Source organism: Oncorhynchus nerka, unplaced genomic scaffold (genome assembly GCF_034236695.1).
Source record: "Oncorhynchus nerka isolate Pitt River unplaced genomic scaffold, Oner_Uvic_2.0 unplaced_scaffold_897, whole genome shotgun sequence".
Taxonomy (NCBI): Eukaryota; Metazoa; Chordata; class Actinopteri; order Salmoniformes; family Salmonidae; genus Oncorhynchus; species Oncorhynchus nerka.
In genome coordinates, this window is record NW_027040398.1 from 180,919 (window position 1) to 207,012 (window position 26,094).

General features: G+C 47.7%; 1 protein-coding gene across 8 annotated transcripts in view; it reads right to left on the reverse strand.

Annotated features, from left to right (window-relative positions):
• Positions 1–26,044, reverse strand: part of LOC115119448 (protein tweety homolog 1-like) — a 48,211-nt gene extending 22,167 nt beyond the window's left edge. For 2 of the 8 annotated variants that reach the window (XR_010463591.1, XM_065016709.1), the window contains exons 1-7: positions 24,341–26,044; positions 16,294–16,471; positions 12,496–12,725; positions 10,696–10,807; positions 2,042–2,379; positions 1,732–1,827; positions 1,472–1,544 (exon numbers count right to left, since the gene is read on the reverse strand). Coding sequence is in view for 6 of the 8 variants with exons in the window: in XM_065016709.1 (XP_064872781.1) it covers positions 1,472–1,544; positions 1,732–1,827; positions 2,042–2,379; positions 10,696–10,807; positions 12,496–12,725; positions 16,294–16,428 (984 nt within the window). In the remaining 2 variants the exon portion in view is untranslated. The remainder of the gene's footprint in view (positions 1–1,471; positions 1,545–1,731; positions 1,828–2,041; positions 2,380–10,695; positions 10,808–12,495; positions 12,726–16,293; positions 16,472–24,340) is intronic. The other 6 variants (XR_010463592.1, XM_065016710.1, XM_065016711.1 and 3 more) reach the window with 5 other exon arrangements.
• Between the last annotated feature and the right edge of the window lie 50 nt (positions 26,045–26,094).

Here is a 26,094-nt window from a genome sequence, read left to right on the forward strand (position 1 = left end):
CAGGCTGGCCAGGAGAGGGAGTGAGAGACCCAGACACACACAGACAGGGAACAAGGGGCAGGCTGGCCAGGAGAGGGAGTGAGAGACCCAGACACACACAGACACAGAACAAGGGACAGGCTGGCCAGGAGAGGGAGTGAGAGAGAGAGAGAGAGAGAGACAGAGAGACACAGAGAGACACAGAGACAGAGACAGAGAGACACAGAGACAGAGACAGAGACAGAGACAGAGACACAGAGAGACAGAGACAGAGACAGAGAGAGAGAGACAGAGAGACAGAGAGACAGAGAGACAGAGAGACAGAGACAGAGAGAGAGAGTCGGTCCAGGGCAGTTTAGACCCACAGCTGGGTCTTGTTTTGTCTGTCAGTGGCCAGGGACAGAAGGGCTCTGTGTGGACCGCTGGACGGGCTCTGAGACATCTCCAGCCAGCTCCACATGACACTGGTCTGCTTGAAGCCCTCTCCCTCCAGGCCTTTCAACCTTCTTTCATAGACACAGGGGCGCGCACAGGGGCACGCACACACACACAAATGTCTCCCCCCCACTGCCCCTCTCTCCTGACAAACTTCCAAGGCATGGATTTGGAAAGGGACAGTTGCAAGAAAGAACACTCCCTGGCAGTTCTCAGCAAATGTCATCAACAGTTCTATATTCCTGGCTCGCTGCCAATTCTTTATCAATGCAATATTGAATAAAGATCTCTATGTTCTCTATTCCCTCCAAATGTTTATTTAATTTTTATTTAAACTTTATTTAAATGCTAGAATAATTTGTTGCTTTTACTGTAATTATGTGTTATGGTCTGTGGTGTTGTGGTAGGCATCAATCAATAGAATGGCCAAGATAGTGTCATAGCATAGAATCAAATGGTGTTTTTACTGTCACTGGCTGTCCCACTAGTCCCATTTCTACACCACCCTAAACAAACACCTTCTCCAGCCCCCTCTCTTTCTCTCTGTGGGTTCTGGTGAGTCTTTGGAGAAGTCCTCCCTACCTCCCTCCCTCTCTCTCTCCCTCAGTTCTCCCTCTCAACTCTCCCTCTCTCTGGGACTCAATCTCTCTCTCTCTCTCTGAAAGGACTTGTGTTCTTCTTCCATCACCCTCCAAGCCACACGCCCACACACAAGCTAACATGCATTAACATGTACTACTTACATACACATGCATGCCCCCCCCCCCCCCCCACACACACACACACACTAATTTCTGCCCCATTTTCCCTCCTTCTTGGTCCCCTGCCATGACTGCAGTGTTCCCTAGGAGGCCAGTCTTTTCACAGTTTAGCACAAGGGGCACAGAGACACACTGAATGCAATACAGAAACACACACACATGCAGACAGACACCAACAGAAGTACTTCTTTAAGACATTCCTGAGATCCTCCGATCCTTCCGATCAACTCCCTCCCTTCCCCTCAACAACACACACCACCCCTCCACCTCTCCTCCCTTTATCCGTCAGTACTCACCACCACAGTGGCAGTCTCCAGGCCCAGGGATCCCCAGCTCAGGAACAGAGCCAGCCAGGCCAGCACCGTCATCCTGGGAGGAGAAAAACCACACACACATAGGGGTCAGCGAAGCACCAAACACACCTCCTAGGAACCATCATATATTACACAGCCTATATAACACAGAGTCACAGAGCATTACAAACTCAGTGTTGTTCGATGCAATACAACACACAGGGTTTAACTGTCGGTGTGTGTGTGTGTGTGTGTGTGCTTACAGGATGAGGAGCCAGCGGGCCTGTTTGGCTAGCCCCAGCAGGATGAACAGACACACTAGGAGGTCCAACAGCAACAGCAGCACGTAGGACAGCCACCTACAGCCCAGGAGATAACAGCCATCTCAGCAATAGGACACCATAGAACCACACAATGCAGGGAGTACACTTCCAAATACATTTCTATGGTGCTGAACGCAAAACTCAATCTTTCAGCAAACCACAAGGGAGTGATATACTGGCACGCTATGTGTGTTCTTAATACCCAATTAAAAACATTGGAGAAGAAGACACTCCCACTCCCTTCCCTCACCTGTAGTCCTCGTTGACCATCAGTGTGTTGGCTGCCCAGCCAGGGGAGAAGGGGCTTGGCATGACACCTCCGACTGGTGCCACTGTGGGGGCCATGGAGGGGGGCACAGGGGTGAGGGCTGCTATGGGAGGATCTCCCCTATTGTTACTGCTGTTCCAGGCACCCCCGTCAGAGGAGCGAGCCATTGTCAGAGAGGTGAGCAGGGACACCACGTTCTCTGACAGTCTCCTACAGTTCCGGGTGGACACCAAGTAGGGCTTACTGCCTGTAAACAGCTCCTCCATAGTGGTCAGGGGCCCAGCGATGGACAGCTGTAGCCCAGAGATTGTGTCTGAAACCTGGGGAGGCGGAGAGGGAGGGGTGGGGCAGAACAGAGAGGTGGAGGTCATGAGTCATACAATCAATCTCAAGGTCATGTAATCATAGAGAGTTTGTAGTTGTATAATCAACAACATGCGGTGGGTGGAGATTGAATTACAATGAAAAACATATACAGAGGAAAGAGGGCATCCATCACCTAGACATATAAACCACTGAGCGACCGTGTGGGGACAGACATATAAACCACTGAGTGACCGTGTGGGGACAGACATATAAACCACTGAGCGACCGTGTGGGGACAGACAGATAAACCACTGAGTGACCGTGTGGGGACAGACAGATAAACCACTGAGTGACCGCGTGGGGACAGACATATAAACCACTGAGTGACCGCATGAGGACAGACAGATAAACCACTGAGTGACCGTGTGGGGACAGACAGATAAACCACTGAGTGACCGCATGAGGACAGACAGATAAACCACTGAGCGACCGTGTGGGGACAGACAGATAAACCACTGAGTGACCGTGTGGGGACAGACAGATAAACCACTGAGTGACCGCGTGGGGACAGACATATAAACCACTGAGTGACCGCATGAGGACAGACAGATAAACCACTGAGTGACCGTGTGGGGACAGACAGATAAACCACTGAGTGACCAGATAAACCATGAGGACAGACAGATAAACCACTGAGCGACCGTGTGGGGACAGACAGATAAACCACTGAGCGACCGTGTGGGGACAGACATATAAACCACTGAGTGACCGCATGAGGACAGACAGATAAACCACTGAGCGACCGTGTGGGGACAGACATATAAACCACTGAGCGACCGTGTGGGGACAGACATATAAACCACTGAGCGACCGTGTGGGGACAGACAGATAAACCACTGAGCGACCGTGTGACCGTGTGGGGACAGACATATAAACCACTGAGCGACCGCATGGGGACAGACATACAAAGCACTGAGTGACCGCGTGGGGACAGACATATAAACCACTGAGTGACTGCGTGGGGACAGACATATAAACCACTGAGTGACCACTGAGTGACCGTGTGGGGACAGACAGATGTGGGGACAGACATATAAACCATTGAGTGACCGTGTGGGGACAGACAGATAAACCACTGAGTGACCGTGAGGACAGACATAAACCACTGAGTGACCGTGGGGACAGACAGATAAACCACTGAGTGACCGTGTGGGGACAGACAGATAAACCACTGAGTGACCGTGTGGGGACAGACAGATAAACCACTGAGTGACCGTGTGGGGACAGACAGATAAACCACTGAGTGACCGCGTGGGGACAGACATATAAACCACTGAGTGACTGCATGGGGACAGACATATAAACCACTGAGTGACCGTGTGGGGACAGACAGATAAACCACTGAGTGACCGTGTGGGGACAGACAGATAAACCACTGAGTGACCGCGTGGGGACAGACATATAAACCACTGAGTGACCGCATGACGATAGACATATAAACCACTGAGTGACAGCGTGGGGACAGACATATAAACCACTGAGTGACCGCATGGGGACAGACATAAACCACTGAGTGACCGTGTGGGGACAGACAGATAAACCACTGAGTGACTGCATGGGGACAGACATATAAACCACTGAGTGACCGTGTGGGGACAGACATATAAACCACTGAGTGACCGTGTGGGGACAGACAGATAAACCACTGAGTGACCGTGTGGGGACAGACAGATAAACCACTGAGTGACCGTGTGGGGACAGACAGATAAACCACTGAGTGACCGCGTGGGGACAGACATATAAACCACTGAGTGACCGATAGACATATAAACCACTGAGGACAGACAGATAAACCACTGACCGCATGGGGACAGAGATAAACCGTGTGGGGACAGACATATAAACCACTGAGCGACCGTGTGGGGACAGACAGATAAACCACTGAGTGACCGTGGGGACAGACATAAACCACTGGGGACAGACATATAAACCACTGACCGTGTGGGGACAGACATATAAACCACTGAGCGACCGCATGGGGACAGACATACAAAGCACTGAGTGACCGCATGGGGACAGACATATAAACCCCTGAGTGACCATGTGGGGACAGACATATAAACCACTGAGTGACCGCATGGTGACAGACATATAAACCCCTAAGTGACCGCGTGGGGACAGACATATAAACCACTGAGTGACCGCATGGGGACAGACATATAAACCACTGAGTGACCGCGTGGGGACAGACAGATACACCACTGAGTGACCGCATGGGGACAGACATATAAACCACTGAGTGACCGCGTGGGGACAGACATAAACCACTGAGTGACCGCGTGGGGACAGACATATAAACCACTGAGTGACTGCATGGGGACAGACATATAAACCACTGAGTGACCGTGTGGGGACAGACATATAAACCACTGAGTGACCGCATGGGGACAGACATATAAACCACTGAGTGACTGCATGGGGACAGACATATAAACCACTGAGTGACCGTGTGGGGACAGACAGATAAACCACTGAGTGACCGTGTGGGGACAGACAGATAAACCACTGAGTGACCGCATGGGGACAGACATAAACCACTGAGTGACCGCGTGGGGACAGACATATAAACCACTGAGTGACTGCATGGGGACAGACATATAAACCACTGAGTGACCGTGTGGGGACAGACATATAAACCACTGAGTGACCGTGTGGGGACAGACAGATAAACCACTGAGTGACCGTGTGGGGACAGACAGATAAACCACTGAGTGACCGTGTGGGGACAGACAGATAAACCACTGAGTGACCGTGTGGGGACAGACAGATAAACCACTGAGTGACCGCGTGGGGACAGACATATAAACCACTGAGTGACAGCGTGAGGGACAGACATATAAACCACTGAGTGACCTTATCATTTATCACCCTCCAGGTTCCTGGGGACAGACATAAACCACTGAGTGACCGCATGGGGACAGACATAAACCACTGAGTGACCGCGTGGGGACAGACATATAAACCACTGAGTGACCGCATGGGGACAGACATAAACCACTGAGTGACCGCATGGGGACAGACATAAACCACTGAGTGACCGTGTGGGGACAGACATATAAACCACTGAGTGACCGTGTGGGGACAGACACAGATAAACCACTGAGTGACTGCATGGGGACAGACATAAACCACTGAGTGACCGCGTGGGGACAGACAGATAAACCACTGAGTGACTGCATGACGATAGACATATAAACCACTGAGTGACAGCGTGGGGACAGACATATAAACCACTGAGTGACCGCATGGGGACAGACATAAACCACTGAGTGACGCGTGGGGACAGACAGATAAACCACTGAGTGACTGCGTGGGGACAGACATATAAACCACTGAGTGACCGTGTGGGGACAGACATATAAACCACTGAGTGACCGTGTGGGGACAGACAGATAAACCACTGAGTGACCGTGTGGGGACAGACAGATAAACCACTGAGTGACCGTGTGGGGACAGACAGATAAACCACTGAGTGACCGTCAATCACCGTGGGGACAGACATATAAACCACTGAGTGACCGCGTGGGGACAGACATATAATCCACTGAGTGACCGTGTGGGGACAGACAGATAAACCACTGAGTGACCGTGTGGGACAGACAGATAAACCACTGAGTGACTGCATGGGGACAGACATAAACCACTGAGTGGGGACAGACAGATAAACCACTGAGTGACCGTGTGGGGACAGACAGATAAACCACTGAGTGACCACTGAGTGACAGCGTGGGGACAGACATATAAACCACTGAGTGACCGCGTGGGGACAGACATATAAACCACTGAGTGACCGTGTGGGGACAGACAGATAAACCACTGAGTGACCGTGTGGGGACAGACAGATAAACCACTGAGTGACCGTGTGGGGACAGACAGATAAACCACTGAGTGACCGTGTGGGGACAGACATATAAACCACTGAGTGACAGCGTGGGGACAGACATATAAACCACTGAGTGACCGTGACATATAAACCACTGGGGACAGACAGATAAACCACTGAGTGCATATAAACCACTGGTGTGGGGACAGACATATAAACCACTGAGTGACAGCGTGGGGACAGACATATAAACCACTGAGTGACTGCATGGGGACAGACATATAAACCCCTGAGTGACAGCGTGGGGACAGACATATAAACCACTGAGTGACAGCGTGGGGACAGACATATAGTGAGGAATTGAACTTCCTCACTCAACAACCCGGTCGCATTTCCGCTTCGCTCCACAGGTAGTATCACATTTTCATTTCATTTCATTACAGTACAACGGTTTGATTTGTTTGATCGTAGCTAGCTACATAGCTAGCTACATAGCCGTCTTTGTATCAAAGATAATTGTGTAGTCTAGAGCGATTTTCTAGGTTAGCTAGCCAGCTATTGTCGTTCTTTTAACGCAACGTAACGTAATCAACACTGCTAGCTAGCCAGCTAGCCCCCGAATAGCAGCACTGTCGAAACTATCACACCCAACGGAACGACTTGATTAGTGTAGTGTCAACAACGCAGCCACTGCCAGCTAGCCTACAAAGTCAACAACGCAGCCACTGCCAGCTAGCCTACTTCAGCAGTACTGTATCATTTTAATCATTTTAGTCAATAAGATTCTTGCTACGTAAGCTTAACTTTCTGAACATTCGAGACGTGTAGTCCACTTGTCATTCCAATCTCCTTTGCATTAGCGTAGCCTCTTCTGTAGCCTGTCAACTATGTGTCTGTCTATCCCTGTTCTCTCCTCTCTGCACAGACCATACAAACGCTCCACCACGCGTGGCCGCGGCCACCCTAATCTGGTGGTCCCAGCGCGCACGACACACGTGGAGTTCCAGGTCTCCGGTAGCCTCTGGAACTGCCGATCTGCGGCCAACAAGGCAGAGTTCATCTCAGCCTATGCCTCCCTCCAGTCCCTCGACTTCTTGGCACTGACGGAAACATGGATCACCACAGATAACACTGCTACTCCTACTGCTCTCTCTTCGTCCGCCCACGTGTTCTCGCACACCCCGAGAGCTTCTGGTCAGCGGGGTGGTGGCACCGGGATCCTCATCTCTCCCAAGTGGTCATTCTCTCTTTCTCCCCTTACCCATCTGTCTATCGCCTCCTTTGAATTCCATACTGTCACAGTTACCAGCCCTTTCAAGCTTAACATCCTTATCATTTATCACCCTCCAGGTTCCCTCGGAGAGTTCATCAATGAGCTTGATGCCTTGATAAGCTCCTTTCCTGAGGACGGCTCACCTCTCACAGTTCTGGGCGACTTTAACCTCCCCACGTCTACCTTTGACTCATTCCTCTCTGCCTCCTTCTTTCCACTCCTCTCCTCTTTTGACCTCACCCTCTCACCTTCCCCCTACTCACAAGGCAGGCAATACGCTCGACCTCATCTTTACTAGATGCTGTTCTTCCACTAACCTCATTGCAACTCCCCTCCAAGTCTCCGACCACTACCTTGTATCCTTTTCCCTCTCGCTCTCATCCAACACTTCCCACACTGCCCCTACTCGGATGGTATCGCGCCGTCCCAACCTTCGCTCTCTCTCCCCCGCTACTCTCTCCTCTTCCATCCTATCATCTCTTCCCTCTGCTCAAACCTTCTCCAACCTATCTCCTGATTCTGCCTCCTCAACCCTCCTCTCCTCCCTTTCTGCATCCTTTGACTCTCTATGTCCCTATCCTCCAGGCCGGCTCGGTCCTCCCCTCCCGCTCCGTGGCTCGACGACTCATTGCGAGCTCACAGAACAGGGCTCCGGGCAGCCGAGCGGAAATGGAGGAAAACTTGCCTCCCTGCGGACCTGGCATCCTTTCACTCCCTCCTCTCTACATTTTCCTCTTCTGTCTCTGCTGCTAAAGCCACTTTCTACCACTCTAAATTCCAAGCATCTGCCTCTAACCCTAGGAAGCTCTTTGCCACCTTCTCCTCCCTCCTGAATCCTCCTCCCCCTCCCCCTCCTCCTCTCTGCAGATGACTTCGTCAACCATTTTGAAAAGAAGGTCGACGACATCCGATCCTCGTTTGCTAAGTCAAACGACACCGCTGGTTCTGCTCACACTGCCCTACCCTGTGCTCTGACCTCTTTCTCCCCTCTCTCTCCAGATGAAATCTCGCGTCTTGTGACGGCCGGCCGCCCAACAACCTGCCCGCTTGACCCTATCCCCTCCTCTCTTCTCCAGACCATTTCCGGAGACCTTCTCCCTTACCTCACCTCGCTCATCAACTCATCCCTGACCGCTGGCTACGTCACTTCCGTCTTCAAGAGAGCGAGAGTTGCACCCCTTCTGAAAAAACCTACACTCGATCCCTCCGATGTCAACAACTACAGACCAGTATCCCTTCTTTCTTTTCTCTCCAAAACTCTTGAACGTGCCGTCCTTGGCCAGCTCTCCCGCTATCTCTCTCAGAATGACCTTCTTGATCCAAATCAGTCAGGTTTCAAGACTAGTCATTCAACTGAGACTGCTCTTCTCTGTATCACGGAGGCGCTCCGCACTGCTAAAGCTAACTCTCTCTCCTCTGCTCTCATCCTTCTAGACCTATCGGCTGCCTTCGATACTGTGAACCATCAGATCCTCCTCTCCACCCTCTCCGAGTTGGGCATCTCCGGCGCGGCCCACGCTTGGATTGCGTCCTACCTGACAGGTCGCTCCTACCAGGTGGCGTGGCGAGAATCTGTCTCCTCACCACGTGCTCACCACTGGTGTCCCCCAGGGCTCTGTTCTAGGCCCTCTCCTATTCTCGCTATACACCAAGTCACTTGGCTCTGTCATAACCTCACATGGTCTCTCCTATCATTGCTATGCAGACGACACACAATTAATCTTCTCCTTTCCCCCTTCTGACGACCAGGTGGCGAATCGCATCTCTGCATGTCTGGCAGACATATCAGTGTGGATGACGGATCATCACCTCAAGCTGAACCTCGGCAAGACGGAGCTGCTCTTCCTCCCGGGAAGGACTGCCCGTTCCATGATCTCGCCATCACGGTTGACAACTCCATTGTGTCCTCCTCCCAGAGCGCTAAGAACCTTGGCGTGATCCTGGTCAACACCCTGTCGTTCTCAAATAACATCAAGGCGGTGGCCCGTTCCTGTAGGTTCATGCTCTACAACATCCGCAGAGTACGACCCTGCCTCACACAGGAAGCGGCGCAGGTCCTAATCCAGGCACTTGTCATCTCCCGTCTGGATTACTGCAACTCGCTGTTGGCTGGGCTCCCTGCCTGTGCCATTAAACCCCTACAGCTCATCCAGAACGCCGCAGCCCGTCTGGTGTTCAACCTTCCCAAGTTCTCTCACGTCACCCCGCTCCTCCGCTCTCTCCACTGGCTTCCAGTTGAAGCTCGCATCCACTACAAGACCATGGTGCTTGCCTACGGAGCTGTGAGGGGAACGGCACCTCAGTACCTCCAGGCTCTGATCAGGCCCTACACCCAAACAAGGGCACTGCGTTCATCCACCTCTGGCCTGCTCGCCTCCCTACCACTGAGGAAGTACAGTTCCCGCTCAGCCCAGTCAAAACTGTTCGCTGCTCTGGCCCCCCAATGGTGGAACAAACTCCCTCACGACGCCAGGACAGCGGAGTCAATCACCACCTTCCGGAGACACCTGAAACCCCACCTCTTTAAGGAATACCTAGGATAGGATAAAGTAATCCTTCTCACCCCCCTTAAAAGATTTAGATGCACTATTGTAAAGTGGCAGTTCCACTGGATGTCATAAGGTGAACGCACCAATTTGTAAGTCGCTCTGGATAAGAGCGTCTGCTAAATGACTTAAATGTAATGTAAATGTATATAAACCACTGAGTGACCGCGTGGGGACAGACAGATAAACCACTGAGTGACCGTGTGGGGACAGACAGATAAACCACTGACTGACCGTGTGGGGACAGACAGATAAACCACTGAGTGACCGCGTGGGGACAGACATATAAACCACTGAGTGACCGCGTGGGGACAGACAGATAAACCACTGAGTGACCGCGTGGGGACAGACATATAAACCACTGAGTGACCGCGTGGGGACAGACATATAAACCACTGAGTGACTGCATGGGGACAGACAGATAAACCACTGAGTGACAGCGTGGGGACAGACAGATCTATATCACACCTGACAAGTTTACACCCCACTTTCTCTCCCTCTCCGCCAATATGTCTACCACACACACACACACACACACACACACACACACACACACACACACACACACACACACACACACACAGTGCATGTCTGAAATTTGCTGGGAGGGAGGAGCTGGAGTACTCACCAGCAGATCGATGGAAGCCAGTGTGTAATTGGCTGTGAGAAGAGATGAGGTCAACTGATATATCCCATCATTAGCCTCGCTGTTGCCATAGAAACCAACACCTATGGCAACACTGCGAAAAGGGGAACAGGGATTGAGGGAGAGAGGGAGGGAGAGAGATTCATGTTTAATTCAGTTTGTACTGTATGTACATATAAAATGAATTTGACACAACAAGATGGAGCTGGTGAGAGTGATGTGAAATGTGAGAAAAAGATGAATGAACGAACTAACGACCACAGGAAAACTAGAAAACATACAGATAGCTTAGAAGAGTTTTAGCAGCGTCTGCATCTGCAGTCTTCAGTTGGAGTGATATTAGAAACATAAAAAATAATCACATATTTATCTCTCTGTTATTCAAATATTCAGATTAAAGCTTAGGCCAGATGTTCACCAAATCCCCTCGCACCCGAGAGCAATGGTATGACCCAATCTCCCACAAAGTATGTGACCCAGATTAGAAAGCGGCAGAAAAAAGAGGAGTGTTGTGTTTCATACAGTCCAACGTGTATGTTTTCTCTGACAGCATCATGTGTGTCTCAAATGTGCTCTGATGCACAACTTGAAGAATAGGGTGTCATTTGATATTTCCCACAATGCATTTCTAAAACTAAGATGTCTACTACCCTTTTTCATCTAAACAGCAAGAAGGTTGTGTATCAGAGAGAGAGATGACATCATCACGGCCGCAGGGGGGAACAGGACCACCATAACACAAACACCTGCATAATGATGACATCACTGAAGCGGAAATCAGATCTGGAGCACATTGTGCTGTTTGATAAAGCAGTGACATCAACTCAGGCTGACAATGCAATCCGATAACATGTGACATATGACAACACTATGCTGCTGAGACGGGAGGGGACATCCAACATCATGCGGTGTCAGAGCTGAAGGTGTTTAACTGTGGGTTTTCTATACGAGAACCCAATCTGGCTCAGTAAACCCCGCAAATTCTAATCTGGACTGCTAAACCAGTTCCACTTCATTCTTCTCCTCTAATCAGGGACTGATTAAGACCTGGGACACCAGGTGGGTGCAATTAATAATCAGGCAGAACAGACAACCAGCAGTACTCCGGACCTCGTAGGGTCAGATTTGAATACCTGCTGCAATATCCTCATGCAAACTTAAAATTAACATCCTGTCACAATGTGACTAAACGCCCTCATGACAGTGGATGACAGCATAGTCACCAGAGAGGGAACAGAAGGAGAGAGGATTCAATACACTGAGATGGAACTTCTGACATCATCGTCACAGTGATAGGAAACCACGATTCAATTTCCAAACCACAAACATGCTGCCACAAGCCCAAACACCTAACCTCAGTGGCCTGGTCCATGTGGTCAAACGACAACTTGACCACGGTCAGTTAGGTCACCTGTCTGTGTCAGATATTGCCGGGAGCAAAATACTAACCCATTGTAAAGCAGGGACTGGACACTACTTTCTACAGTGCTCTGAAAATAACTTACATCAAAACTCACACATGGTTATTGGACCATTGGGAAATAATGAAAGTTAGAAGATGGTACATCTGTGTTATAAAAATGATTCCCTCTCCTCTATCCTTGTGACAAATGGTCATATGGTTTGGTCACAGTTCATGAATACAACACTCATGACACTGATGTCACACAGACGACAGGACATCACAATATCCCAATGGCTCGCATAAAGAGGTCACAATGACCCTCATAATGACATCACATTGACCCTGGCAGTGACGTCACAATAACCTCTCTTACTCACCAGCACAGTGTGACAGCCGCCACCGACACCCAGGTGACACAGCAGATACCCCGCCCTTTCTTGCCTCCGTATCCATGGCCCGTGCTGCCCTCTTCATCCTCCTCCTCTTCCTCAGATCCCTCGCTCCGGTCACCACGGCGACAGCAGCAGTAGTGTATAAGGAAGGAGATAATGACGAGGAGGGAGAGAACGAGAGCAATGGCCGAGAGACTAGAGAGGACCAGTAGAGTCTGAGAGAGTAAATCAAATTCAACACAGCAAATTACAGACTGATGAGCAACACTGTCATTGTACTTGATTGCATAATGGAAAATGCATTTCTAAGTAACATTATCCCTCTTGGCAAAAACCTGACATAACGTAAAATCAATCTCTATAATCAGTTGATATTTAATTGCATTGTCAACATGTGAATAAATCAACCCTTGAAATTCTGTTGTTGACTTATGGTGGAAATCTGGTTCAAATTTGTATACGTTTCATTTCTTCATTTCTCAACCCCCCCCCCCCAAAAAAAAAAATCTAAAATTGATAAAATGTTGGTTCAACATATTTTTGCCCGTGGGATAGAACTGCATGTCAGAGACACATCATGCACCACTGTCTAACTAATATAAGGAATGAAACTCCCATGAGCCTCCTCCACACCATTTGAGAGTCAAATATTGAGCCCAGACTGTAGCAGCTAGGGCTGGGTAAATGTATCAATATACTGTGTTATGGATAACAACAGGGATTCAGAGCAGCTGGGAGGTGCACATGTTAGTCATGAGGACATTAGTGTATTCCCAGCCTTCATCATGGGAACCTCAATATTCTGCAAGAATCCATACAGTGTATTTATGCAAAATAGCTAAATAACAGGTTGATATTGTGATACTGAAAATCACAATATTAATTTACTGTATATGCCATTTAGCAGACCCTTCATTAAAAACAACTTACAGTCATGCGTGCATACATTATACGTATGGGCGGTCCCGGGAATCGAACCCGCTACCCTGGCATTACAAGCGCCATGCTCTACCAAATGAGCTACAAAGGACCACAATATTCTTTGGTCCTATAATTCCACTGTGACAAATGGAGTACAGTCCTACCTACCCAAGCAGTGGAAGTGAAAGGTGATTAGAACATAAAGTGTATAAAGTTATCCAGGGGACATCAACTAAAAAGCAGGAGGCTTTTTTCACACACACACACACAAAGGCACACGCGCACACACACACAAACACACACAGACACACACAGACACACACACACAAACACAAACACAGGCACACACAAACTAATCTGTATGACTCCATTCAGAAGAGCATACCTACTGCATTCATTAACCAGTAGTTGAATGTAATAATATCATTCCTGACCGTTTAACATACATACTGAACATGATTAAGGGTTAAAAGCTACCTTGTATCGTCACACTACTACCTCAGCTACACATCTCACATCTCTCCTGCATCTCATCTTCAGCCTGCACTCTGACATACTAACATCTATCATACTCAACTTTACTGGAGAGTGCATTTAGCCAGAACACTTATCTACAGCATTATCCCTCTCCATCTGCCTGTCTCACTCTCTCCCTCCCTCATTTTCCTCTCCTCCACCTTATCTCTTATCCCTCTCTCTAATGCCTCCTGCTCTATATAGCCCCCCACCCATCCATGTTCCCCCTTCTCTCTCCCCCTCCCTCTCTCCTCCACACTCTCCCTCTCCCCACTCCCTCGCTCTCCCCCTCGCTCTCTCTCCTCCCCTCGCTCTCTCTCCCCCCACACTCCCTCTCCCCTCTCCTGCTCCCTCTCTCTCCCCCTTTCCCCCTCTCTCCCCCTCCCCCTTTCTCTCTCCCCCTTCCTCCCTCTCTCCCCCTCTCTCCCCCTCCCCCTTTCTCTCTCACCCTTCCTCCCTCTCCCTTTCTCTCTCCCCCTTCCTCCCTCTCTCCCCCTCCCCTCTTTCTCCCCCTCCCCCCCTCTCTCCCCTCCCCTCCCTCTCTCCCCTCGCCCACTCTCCCCCTCACCTCTCTCTCCCCTCCCTCCCCCTTCCTCCCTCCCCCCTTTCTCTCTCACCCTTCCTCCCTCTCCCCCTCCCTCCCCCTTTCTCTCTCCCCCTTCCTCCTTCCTCCCTCTCTCCCCCTCTCTCCCTCCCTCTCCCCCTCCTCCCTCTCCCTCCCTCTCCCCATCTCCCCCTCTCTCCCCCTCTCTCCGTCTCCCCCTCTCTCCCCCTCCCCTCCCCTCTCTCTCCCCATCTCCCCCTCTGTCCCCCTCTCTCCGTCTCCCCCTCTCTCCCCTCCCTCCCCTCTCTCCCCCTCCCCTCCCCTCTCTCTCCCCCTCTCTTTCTTTCTATCCACGCCACTGCAACTCTATTAATAATCTGTGACCTACTTAAATACATTCACTGCCACCCTCACTTTCTCTATCCCTTTTTACTCTCTCTTTCTGTCCTGTCTTCTGTTCCCCACGACCTCCTCACGTTACTCATCCTCTCCTTTTTAATCTCTCTTTCTGTCCTGTCTTCTGTTCCCCACGACCTCCTCACGTTACTCATCCTCTCCTTTTTAATCTCTCTTTCTGTCCTGTCTTCTGTTCCCCACGACCTCCTCACGTTACTCATCCTCTCCTTTTTAATCTCTCTTTCTGTCCTGTCTTCTGTTCCCCACGACCTCCTCACGTTACTCATCCTCTCCTTTTTAACTCTCTCTTTCTGTCCTGTCTTCTGTTCCCCACGACCTCCTCACGTTACTCATCCTCTCCTTTTTAATCTCTCTTTCTGTCCTGTCTTTTGTTCCCCACGACCTCCTCACGTTACTCATCCTCTCCTTTTTAATCTCTCTTTCTGTCCTGTCTTCTGTTCCCCACGACCTCCTCACGTTACTCATCCTCTCCTTTTTACTCTCTCTCTCTTTCTGTCCTCTGTTCCCCACTACCTCCTCACGTTACTCATCCTCTCCTTTTTACTCTCTCTTTCTGTCCTGTCTTCTGTTCCCCACTACCTCCTCACGTTACTCAGTGCTTTCCATTTCTTTTGTCTTTCTCTACTGGCGGATCATTTGAGAATCTCTCTCTCGGTACCGTAGACATGTTGTAAACATGCAATGTGTGTGACGCAGGGAGTAGGGACGTAGAGCCACTGGAAGGGAATGGTGAAACCTAAAAATGAACAACACAACAAAATGGTGTGTTTTCTACCACAAAGACAATACAACATTTTGATGCTACTAATACAGTGTCTCCAGATTAAAACACTCAAACCAAATCCTACTCAAACCGTACTGATGAGAATGAATGTGAAATAAGAGTCTGTAGTGGAGCTGAGGGATGTAAACTGAACTGTGGTGGAGATGGGAACAGAACAGTGTAATTAAGTGCTAACAGTTTTGAGGAGAGACAGCCAGGTGGTGTAATATTTCTGATGACTTGAAATCCAGGTCAAGATTCTTCTGAGTGGTCTGGGCTCGTTTCCCTGTCAATAACTAGGCCACTTGCACCACTAGCATGAATAAGCTGTTTAAATGCTCTAATAATACCAGTAGGATTCTGCAGATGCCGCTGTGCAAAACAGAGAGGGATCTTTATGGGGCAGTATTTAACATAAGGGGTGGGGGGATTCTGTATCATGGCGGTATCAGACTTGGTTCTCATTCTTACCAAGTGCAATACATATTTTTCATTGAATCTTAGCTGTCTTTTATTGTCGATCTTGTTGTTTGAACCAAGAGAAAACTTGAGATAAATATGAATCAATCAGTCGTGTTGTAGTTTGCGATGGATATGATTGGCTGTGGGTGTTTTCTGTTACCTGTTGGTACTCCCAGCTGTCGGGGATGAAGAGGTTGTCTCTCATCGTCATGGTGAGGTCCAGCCGGGGGAGGGCGTGGCACATCCTCACCCATAGCGAAGGGGTGTAGCTGGGCACGGTCGCCATGGCAGACATACTCTATCGCCTAACCCCCCCTCCTCCACCCTGTTGAAAGGAACTAAGTGAAGAGAAGGGTTAGAATATCAAAGGTGTGTAAGTGATAGACATATTCCACATTTCCACACCAGTGGCAGACCAATGATAAATACTATGAGTAAACAAAGCCTTATGCTGTATGTGGTGCCGGGTGATGGACAACATTTCAGTTGCAATAGCTGTCTACCACTCCTTCTTACACACTGGAAGCCAGGGAAGAAAGATAAGATGTTTCAGAATAACCCTGCTGAGGAGGCAGGGAGAGAGGGAGCGAGGGAGGAAGCGAGGGAGCAAGGGAACTAGGGGACATCAACTCACCAACCAACCCTCCTCCAGTCTGTGGGAGAGCAAGCCAATGGTTAATGAAACGTCCTATTTCATCAATCAATGTACTGTAGGTGGGTCAGCACAATGTGAAGTTTGTTTACATTGTCTTCTCCTAGACTCTGATCTAAGGTGAGGTTTACATTGTCTTCTCCTAAACTCTGATCTAAGGTGAGGTTTACATTGTCTTCTCCTAAACTCTGATCTAAGGTGAGGTTTACATTGTCTTCTCCTAAACTCTGATCTAAGGTGAGGTTTACATTGTCTTCTCCTAAACTCTGATCTAAGGTGAGGTTTACATTGTCTTCTCCTAGACTCTGATCTAAGGTGAGGTTTACATTGTCTTCTCCTAAACTCTGATCTAAGGTGAGGTTTACATTGTCTTCTCCTAAACTCTGATCTAAGGTGAGGTTTACATTGTCTTCTCCTAAACTCTGATCTAAGGTGAGGTTTACATTGTCTTCTCCTAGACTCTGATCTAAGGTGAGGTTTACATTGTCTTCTCCTAGACTCTGATCTAAGGTGAGGTTTGCATTGTCTTCTCCTAGACTCTGATCTAAGGTGAGGTTTACATTGTCTTCTCCTAGACTCTGATCTAAGGTGAGGTTTACATTGTCTTCTCCTAAACTCTGATCTAAGGTGAGGTTTACATTGTCTTCTCCTAAACTCTGATCTAAGGTGAGGTTTACATTGTCTTCTCCTAAACTCTGATCTAAGGTGAGGTTTACATTGTCTTCTCCTAAACTCTGATCTAAGGTGAGGTTTACATTGTCTTCTCCTAAACTCTGATCTAAGGTGAGGTTTACATTGTCTTCTCCTAAACTCTGATCTAAGGTGAGGTTTACATTGTCTTCTCTAAACTCTGATCTAAGGTGAGGTTTACATTGTCTTCTCCTAAACTCTGATCTAAGGTGAGGTTTACATTGTCTTCTCCTAAACTCTGATCTAAGGTGAGGTTTATATTGTCTTCTCCTAAACTCTGATCTAAGGTGAGGTTTACATGGTCTTCTCCTAATGCTTAAAGTAAGGAATTGTGAAAGTCAAGGTAATCTAATCCTAGATCAGAGCTATGCCTAAGGGCTTGTACCTGGAGCGAGGAGGTATGCAGGGTGAAACCCTGTGGAGCAGAAACCACAGAGCAAGAGCAGACATTGCTAGTTATTTTTGCTCAGCTTCTAAGCTACATTTGGATCATGGTTGTGGTCAATTCCATTCCAATTCATTCAAGTACAGAAGTGAAATTCATCTGGCTGAACTGAATAGAAATGGGACCTGACAAAAACCTGGATTGGATGTGCGCGATTCCTCTCTTATCCAGGGGACATCAACTAAACCAACTACCCTGTCATCTCTACTAACATCCTACTTCATCATACTCCTCAACCTATGGGAGCAGAGTAGGGGATAGTGGGAGGTCCAGTAGCAATCTCAGCCACACCACACAACCAGCACTATATAACAGAGGCAGAGTTGGGTCAATACAAGAGGGAGATTCAACCGCCATCAGACCAACTATCAACACAACACCCCTCAATCATCCTGGAAATTAGAATATACTATAAGAGATAGTATGTCTACAACAATGATGCACAGTAGCAGACTTCACACAACCACCCTCCAAAGGGAAGGAGAGAGGGGAAAAGGTTTCAAGAGAGCCTATGAGATGAGATCAGCACAGACTAGACCATTGACAGGAGTTGTACTGAGGAGTAGAGACAGGGAGTTGTACAGTACTGCTCTACATACAGTGAGACACAGAGGAACCTTGAGGAAAGACACAATAGTGTATTTGATAGCGTCTATCAGGGAGGGATTCTTAGATTTGGATTCTGCACCAGGCTCCTATCTTGGTTTTGCTGTCTTTGAATGTTTAGAACACTCAGCATTGTATCACATGAATTCTCAGCCTTTTTAATGATCCATCTGTATGAGCACACAACACTACATTTGAATAGAAGCACTACACAATACTAAATATGATCAAGAATCGCATATGACCATATCTGATCTATTTTAGAAATATCAATCGTCTTTTTACTGTAGCAGTCATTTAAAATCAATGACGCCTCAACGGACATAATAAGTGTGTGTGTGTGTGTGTGTGTGAGTTTTAAACAGACAACCCAGACAGTCAAACCCAAGCTCATTAGAATAAGCCTGTTCACCTTAATGGCTCCAAACCCCCAACTGTCACTAACTAAATCAATGTCAACACTCAGAATGGTTTCACACACTGCCGTCCATCCCCTCACACTGAGGCTGTCAACAGACTGGTGTTATTGTTGTAGTCTCACATTGTTATGGCCAGACTCTGATGGTATATCAACAAACAGGATTTTTCTTGTTATAGTCTTGAATTATTTGGCTGTGAGGGTGGTAGAGGATGTTGTCACATTAGGTGAATTATAGGAATGTTGTTGTGTGGTTAGACTATAGTGTGAATTGAAATTCAATTCGTGTTACTTGGAAAAATCTACATTAACGATTTTTGGCAATTATCATAAATCTATCTGTCTGTCTGTCCACAACAAGATGTGGTGTCAACAATGGGAACTAGTGCTAACATGAACCCAGAAAGGGATTGAGGGGGCCCCAGGGAGAGAGCACCATAGAGGGAGCAGTCTGAGCTGAGCAGTGGTCCAGCAGTAGTTGTCAGAGGGAGGCAGGGAGGCAGGCTCAAGTTGACGTGATGCTTCCTGCCAGCTTGTTGTCATGCTGGTTACCATTGCATAACTGAAGGCAAATAACAGGGAGCAAGGAGAGAAGGGGAGAGGAGAGGGAGACGGAAGAAGGAAACCCAAACCACAGCCTTCTGTGCCTTGCACTCGCTGCTTCAAACCAACAAGAGACACTCAGGAACAACAAAGCCGAGGAGAAATGGATCGAATACAGTAGAATAGACGTCAACTATCTGTCACTGCACTGAACCAAGCTGATTGACTCAACCCTGGGAATGGCTCTGTTATGAAACAGTCACTCAGCTATTTGTATTGAGGGAGCCTCCAGAATATGTTTCTCCACGAGGCCATTTTGTAAGGCGGTTAATGAGGCAGACTGAGGATATGCAGCTGGGAACAAAATCCTCTTTGGACAGTAAAGCCACCTTCTCCTTTATCCTGTATTGCACCACATATTCTTATTGCTACACATCACAAACAACAGCTTTCCTCTGGGCCACTGGGTATGAATAATGACATGCAACAGAAATCATGCCACACGTTAAGACCCAATGGTCTCCCTAACGACCACTTAAGGACACTCTTAATGATTGCCGTTTATGAGACAGTTATATGGCCCTGTGATACACACCACAGCCCAGTTATCAGTCAGTGGGGACATGAACGGCCCATTCAGTGTGAGGACTGTAATGTATCTACACTACCGTTTAAAACTTTGGGGTCACTTAGAAATGTCCTTGTTTTTGAAAGAAAAGCACATTTTTTGTCCATTAAAATAACATCAAATTGTCAGAAATACACTGTAGAGATAGTTACTGTTGTAAATGACTATTGTAGCTGGAAACAGCAGATTTTTTATGGAACATCTACAAGACCACTGATAATCTCCCTCGATCTGGGGCTCCACGCAAGATCTCACCCCGTGGGGTCAAAATGATCACAAGAACGGTGAGCAAAAATCCCAGAACTACACGGGGGGACCTAGTGAATGACCTGCAGAGAGCTGGGACCAAAGTAACAAAGCCTACCATCAGTAACACACTACGCCGCCAGGGACTCAAATCCTGCAGTGCCAGACGTGTCCCCCTGCTTAAAGCCAGTACATGTCTAGGCCCGTCTGAAGTTTGCTAGAGAGCATTTGGATGATCCAAAAGAAGATTGGGAGAATGTCATATGGTCAGATGAAACCAAAATATAACTTTTTGGTAAAAACTCAACTCGTCTTGTTTGGAGGACAAAGAATGCTGAGTTGCATCCAAAGAACACCATACCTACTGTGAAGCATGGGGGTGGAAACATCATGCTTTGGGGCTGTTTTTCTGTCAAGGGACCAGGACGACTGATCAGTGTAAAGGAAAGAATGAATGGGGCCATGTATCGTGAGATTTTGAGTGAAAACCTCCTTCCATCAGCAAGGGCATTGAAGATGAAACATGGCTGGGTCTTTCTGCATGACAATGATCCCAAACACACCGCCCGGGCAACGAAGGAGTGGCTTCGTAAGAAGAATTTTAAGGTCCTGGAGTGGCCTAGCCAGTCTCCAGATCTCAACCCCATAGAAAATCTTTGGAGGGAGTTGAAAGTCCATGTTGCCCAGCAACAGCCCCAAAACATCACTGCTCTAGAGGAGATCTGCATGGAGGAATGGGCCAAAATACCAGCAAGTGTGTGAAAACCTTGTGAAGACTTACAGAAAACGTTTGACTTCTGTCATTGCCAACAAAGGGTATATAACAAAGTATTTTTTTTTTTGTTGTTGTTTTTTTTGTGAATTTTACCCCTTTTTCTCCCCAATTTCGTGGTATTCAATTATTGTAGTAGCTACTATCTTGTCTCATCGCTACAACTTCAGTACGGGCTCGGGAGAGACGAAGGTTGAATGTCATGTGTCCTCCGATACACAACCCAACCAGCCGTACTGCTTCTTAACACAGCGCGCATCCAACCCGGAAGCCAGCCGCACCAATGTGTCGGAGGCTACACCGTGCACCCGGCAACCTTGGTTAGCGCGCACTGCGCCCGGCCCGCCACAGGAGTCGCTGGAGCGCGATGAGACAAGGATATCCCTACCAACCAAGCCCTCCCTAACCCGGACGACGCTAGGCCAATTGTGCGTCGCCCCACGGACCTCCCGGTCGCGGCCGGTTACGACAGACCCTGGGCGCGAACCCAGGGACTCTGATGGCACAGCTGGCGCTGCAGTACAGCGCCCTTAACCACTGCACCACCCTTATAACAAAGTATTGAGATAAACTTTTGTTATTGACCAAATACTTATTTTCCACCATAATTTACAAATAAATTCATTAAAAATCCTTCAATGTGATTCTCTGGATTTTTCCCCCTTATTTTGTCTGTCATAGTTGAAGTGTACCTGTGATGAAAATTACAGTGGGAGAACTTGCACAATTGGTGGCTGACTAAATACTTTTTTGCCCCACTGTATAACATCACTAAAATCTAAAACCGACAGTAATGTACATCGTACCAGCTCATTGCTGGCCTCAAAAGAAAAACAAGCAGGGCCTCCTGGGTGGTGCAGTGGTCTAGGGCACTGCATTGCAGCGCTAGCTGTGCCACCAGAGACTCTGAGGTCCGTGGGGCGACGCACAATTGGCCTAGCGTCGTCCGGGTTAGGGAGGGCCTAGCGTTGTCCGGTAGGGTTATCCTTGTCTCATCGCGCACTAGCGACTCCTGTGGCGGGCCGGGCGCAGTGCGAGCTAACCAGGTCGCCAGGTGCACGGTGTTTCCTCTGACACATTGGTGCGGCTGGCTTCCGGGTTGGATGTGTTAAGAGGCAGTGCGGCTTGGTTGGGTTGTGTTTCGGGGGACGCATGGCTTTCGACCTTCGTCTCTCCCGAGCCCGTACGGGAGTTGTAGCGATGAGACAAGATAGTAACTACTAACAATTGGATGGCACGAAATTGGGGAGAAAAAGAGAGAAAATTCAACAACAAAACCAGCCTTATGCCGGTAATAAAAATCCTATTTTCAGCTTGAGCTTCCTTATCAAGTTCTCTACATGCACAGTGAAGCTCAGCTTATCATCAACCCACACACCCACACATTTGTACACTTTAACTTGCTCTATAGTATGTCCAGCCAATGTAGCAATGACATGATTTGTAACATGCCTGGCATTTGAAAATATCATGCATTTTGTTTTACCTGAATTTAGAATCAGCTTTAAATCATACAGATTCTGTTGTATGATGTTAAATGCTCTTTGGGCATTTTCTAAAGCTAAAGATAAACTACTACCACTTGAATAAAGAACAGTATCATCTGCATAAAAATGAACATCCACTGTTTCAATAAGATCCCCAATGTTGTTGATATACAAAATGAACAACAGTGGACCCAAAATAGAACACCTGAGCACACCTATGGACTCAGATTTACAACCATCCGCCATTACACATTGTGTACGATTTGATAGGTAATGTATAAACCAATCTAGAGCATGACCAGTAATTCCGCAACATTTAACCAACAACATTAACAATGTCTACACTGTACTTCTGATCAATTTGATGTTATTTTAATGGACAAAAGATGAGCTTTTCTTTCAAAAACAAGGACATTTTTAAGTGACCCCAAACTTTTGATGGGTAGTGTATAAATACACATTTCCAGACTCTACGAGTTTGAATTGTTTCTTATAAAATTCATATTTAAGTTTCAGTTGAAATTCATGTTTGTATAAAAAACAAATGTCCCCCAGGATCACGTACGTGTACGTACGTGTACGCACACGTTTGTCCCCCCAGGATCACGTACGTGCACGCACACGTTTGTCCCCCCAGGATCACGTACGTGCACGCACACGTTTGTCCCCCCAGGATCACGTACGTGCACGCACACATGTTTGTCCCCCCAGGATCACGTACGTGCACGCACACGTTTGTCCCCCCAGGATCACGTACGTGCACGCACACATGTTTGTCCCCCCAGGATCACGTACGTGCACGCACACATGTTTGTCCCCCCAGGATCACGTACGTGCACGCACACATGTTTGTCCCCCCAGGAACATGTACGTGCACGCACACATGTTTGTCCCCCCAGGATCACGTACGTGCACGCACACATGTTTGTTTTACTATCCTTGTGGGTAACGAAGAAAACTAAATCCATTCAAAATCCTATTTTCCCTAACCCTTAACCCTGACCTTAACCCTTATCCTAATTGTAACCCTAACCCCTAAGCCTAAAATAGCCTTTTTACTTGTGGGGACCAGCAAAATGTACACACTTGTCCAAATTTTGGATACAAGGATAGTTAAACCAAACCATACACACACATTTCCCCAAATCAATGAAAGATTGAGTGCATTCAGCTGCAGGCTGCTCCGTGCTTGTAGAATCAATAAATACAACATGGAGCTTTGGAGTGTACAAGAGTTTAACATACAGTACCAAGAGGATGGACAAATGCTCCCACACTAACAATCTCATTTAGAAGCTTGCACAAAGTCAAATGTAGCATTTGAGAGAGGTTTGCTGAAGATGAAGCTAAGCAAACTATTCAGTGACATACAATGTGATATTTTATTAATATAAATAAAATTACTTTATCATAGTTGATAAGAGATGAGAGATTGACAAAACAATCTAAAACAGAGTGAATCAAACTAACATGGTTCAACCTCAATGTTTTATAAATCATTTCCTAATTTCAACATCAGCCAATGCACAGACATTGCGTAAAAATCCAAACATTTGATGTAAAACCCAGGCTTCTCTCCACTTTCCATCATTGAACATAAACTGCAATGGTCTAACAGTGCATGATGAATCTATTTCACTTGACTGCCCATTCATCTTGTAGAATACACAGACAATTCACCCATGGTGAATGAGTGATTGGAGAGTGATCCGTTTCTTACCTTTGACTGTAGCGTTGGGAGGGTGTTCTGCTATCTCTTGCTCTTCTCTGGTGTTCTGTCAAATATCTACACACTCACTGAGGTATACCGTTGCCAACCATCAGCGCTGGATCCTCTTGGGAAAAAAACTCATCCTGAAATATATAGGTTTAGGGACATGAACCCCAAAAATACGTAAAATGTAAATAAATAACAAGGTCTGTTTTTGTTTTTGAAATATTAAACAGCCTGTGATTGGATGGTTGTCTGGTAACAGTGGAGAGGTGCTTGTGTTGATGGATAAGAGAGGAGCCCTCAGCGCAAGAGAGAGAGGAGAGAGAGGGAGGAGAGAGAGGGATTAGGATTGAGAAGACACCCCAGAGGGACCCTTATCGTCATGTCAGAACCCCATTCAGGCAGCAGATCGCTCAGCCAGGCGACTTCACAACAAGGCAGCGCACGATTGTGCCCAGCGATAATGAATCTGTTAACGGGGATTAGGACTCCATCCACTCTCAGTTCACACAAATGACGATGCTGCTGGGCGATACAGACACAGCTCTTACTGAAACCTCCATCAACACTCAGTCACACACACAACATACCAATCAATCTCTACACTCTCAGATTAGGAGGCAAAAATCTGACCAAAATCAACAAATCATCATAAAAAAATCTACGGTTGTCTAAATAAAAATACAAAATGAGAAAAGGTCCAATTATTCGAGTTTGAGTTACATTTCAGATTTCTGCACAAAAAATCCACAAAATATTTGTTGAAGAAATCTCCTGTGTGGTTAGGCAGGGCAGTGTTTGGCTGTGTTGTGCAGAGAGGAAGAGAGAGGGAGAGGTAGAGATGCACATATATTTAGGCAGAAGCAAATAAGCACACCACTTAGATGGATACTGAGAGCAAGAGAGAATGGGAGGGAGGGAGGGCAGGATGGAGGGTGCAACAAAGATATTGTGAATAGGAAAAAAGATGGGTTGTCAACTGGGCAGTGAGTGAGCGTGAGAGAAAGAGGGAGGGATGGAGGGAAGGAGGGAGGGTGAGCGATGAATAGAGGGAGAGGGGAGTTGCAAAACCAGTTTCGAGTGGAGACTGCAAAATAGTATCAACACCATGATTCAACAACAACCACGAAAAGCAGAGATGGAAAGATGAGAGATGATCTTCCATGACCGTGGGTGATTTGACTGAAAAAGAGGGGGATTACAAATAAACAATAAAAACAAAGTGAGAGCGGGTGGAATGAGAGACCAGGGTGTTTGTGTGCCATTGGAGGATGGGGGAGAACGAGAGAGCGAGAGGGAGGGGTGGCGTTCGTTTTTCTGTGTCACTGAAAGGGAGTGGGGGAAGGGAGTCAGAGAGATAATGCGAGCAAGGGAGCGTACGGGAGTGAGAGAGAGAGAGAGAGAGAGAGAGAGAGAGAGAGAGAGAGAGAGAGAGAGAGAGAGAGAGAGAGAGTGAGAGAACACACTAGTGTGCGTGTATCTAGGAGGAGAAGGGGGGAGAGACAGAAAATAATATTACGTATGCAAGAGAGTTAACTCAGAGTTAACCGTGCCTCCATGGCTCTCATTCAGACCCAGCACTATACTGTAGCAGCCATCCTCTCTCCTCCATCTCCTCTCTCAAGCCCCTCATCCTATCCTCCCTTTGTCCCTCTCTCTCCTTTGACATCCATCCCTCTTCACTCTCCATCCCCCTCTCCCCTCTCACCATCTATTTCTCCTCTCCATCTCTCGCTCCTCTCATCCCCCTCTCCTTTCTC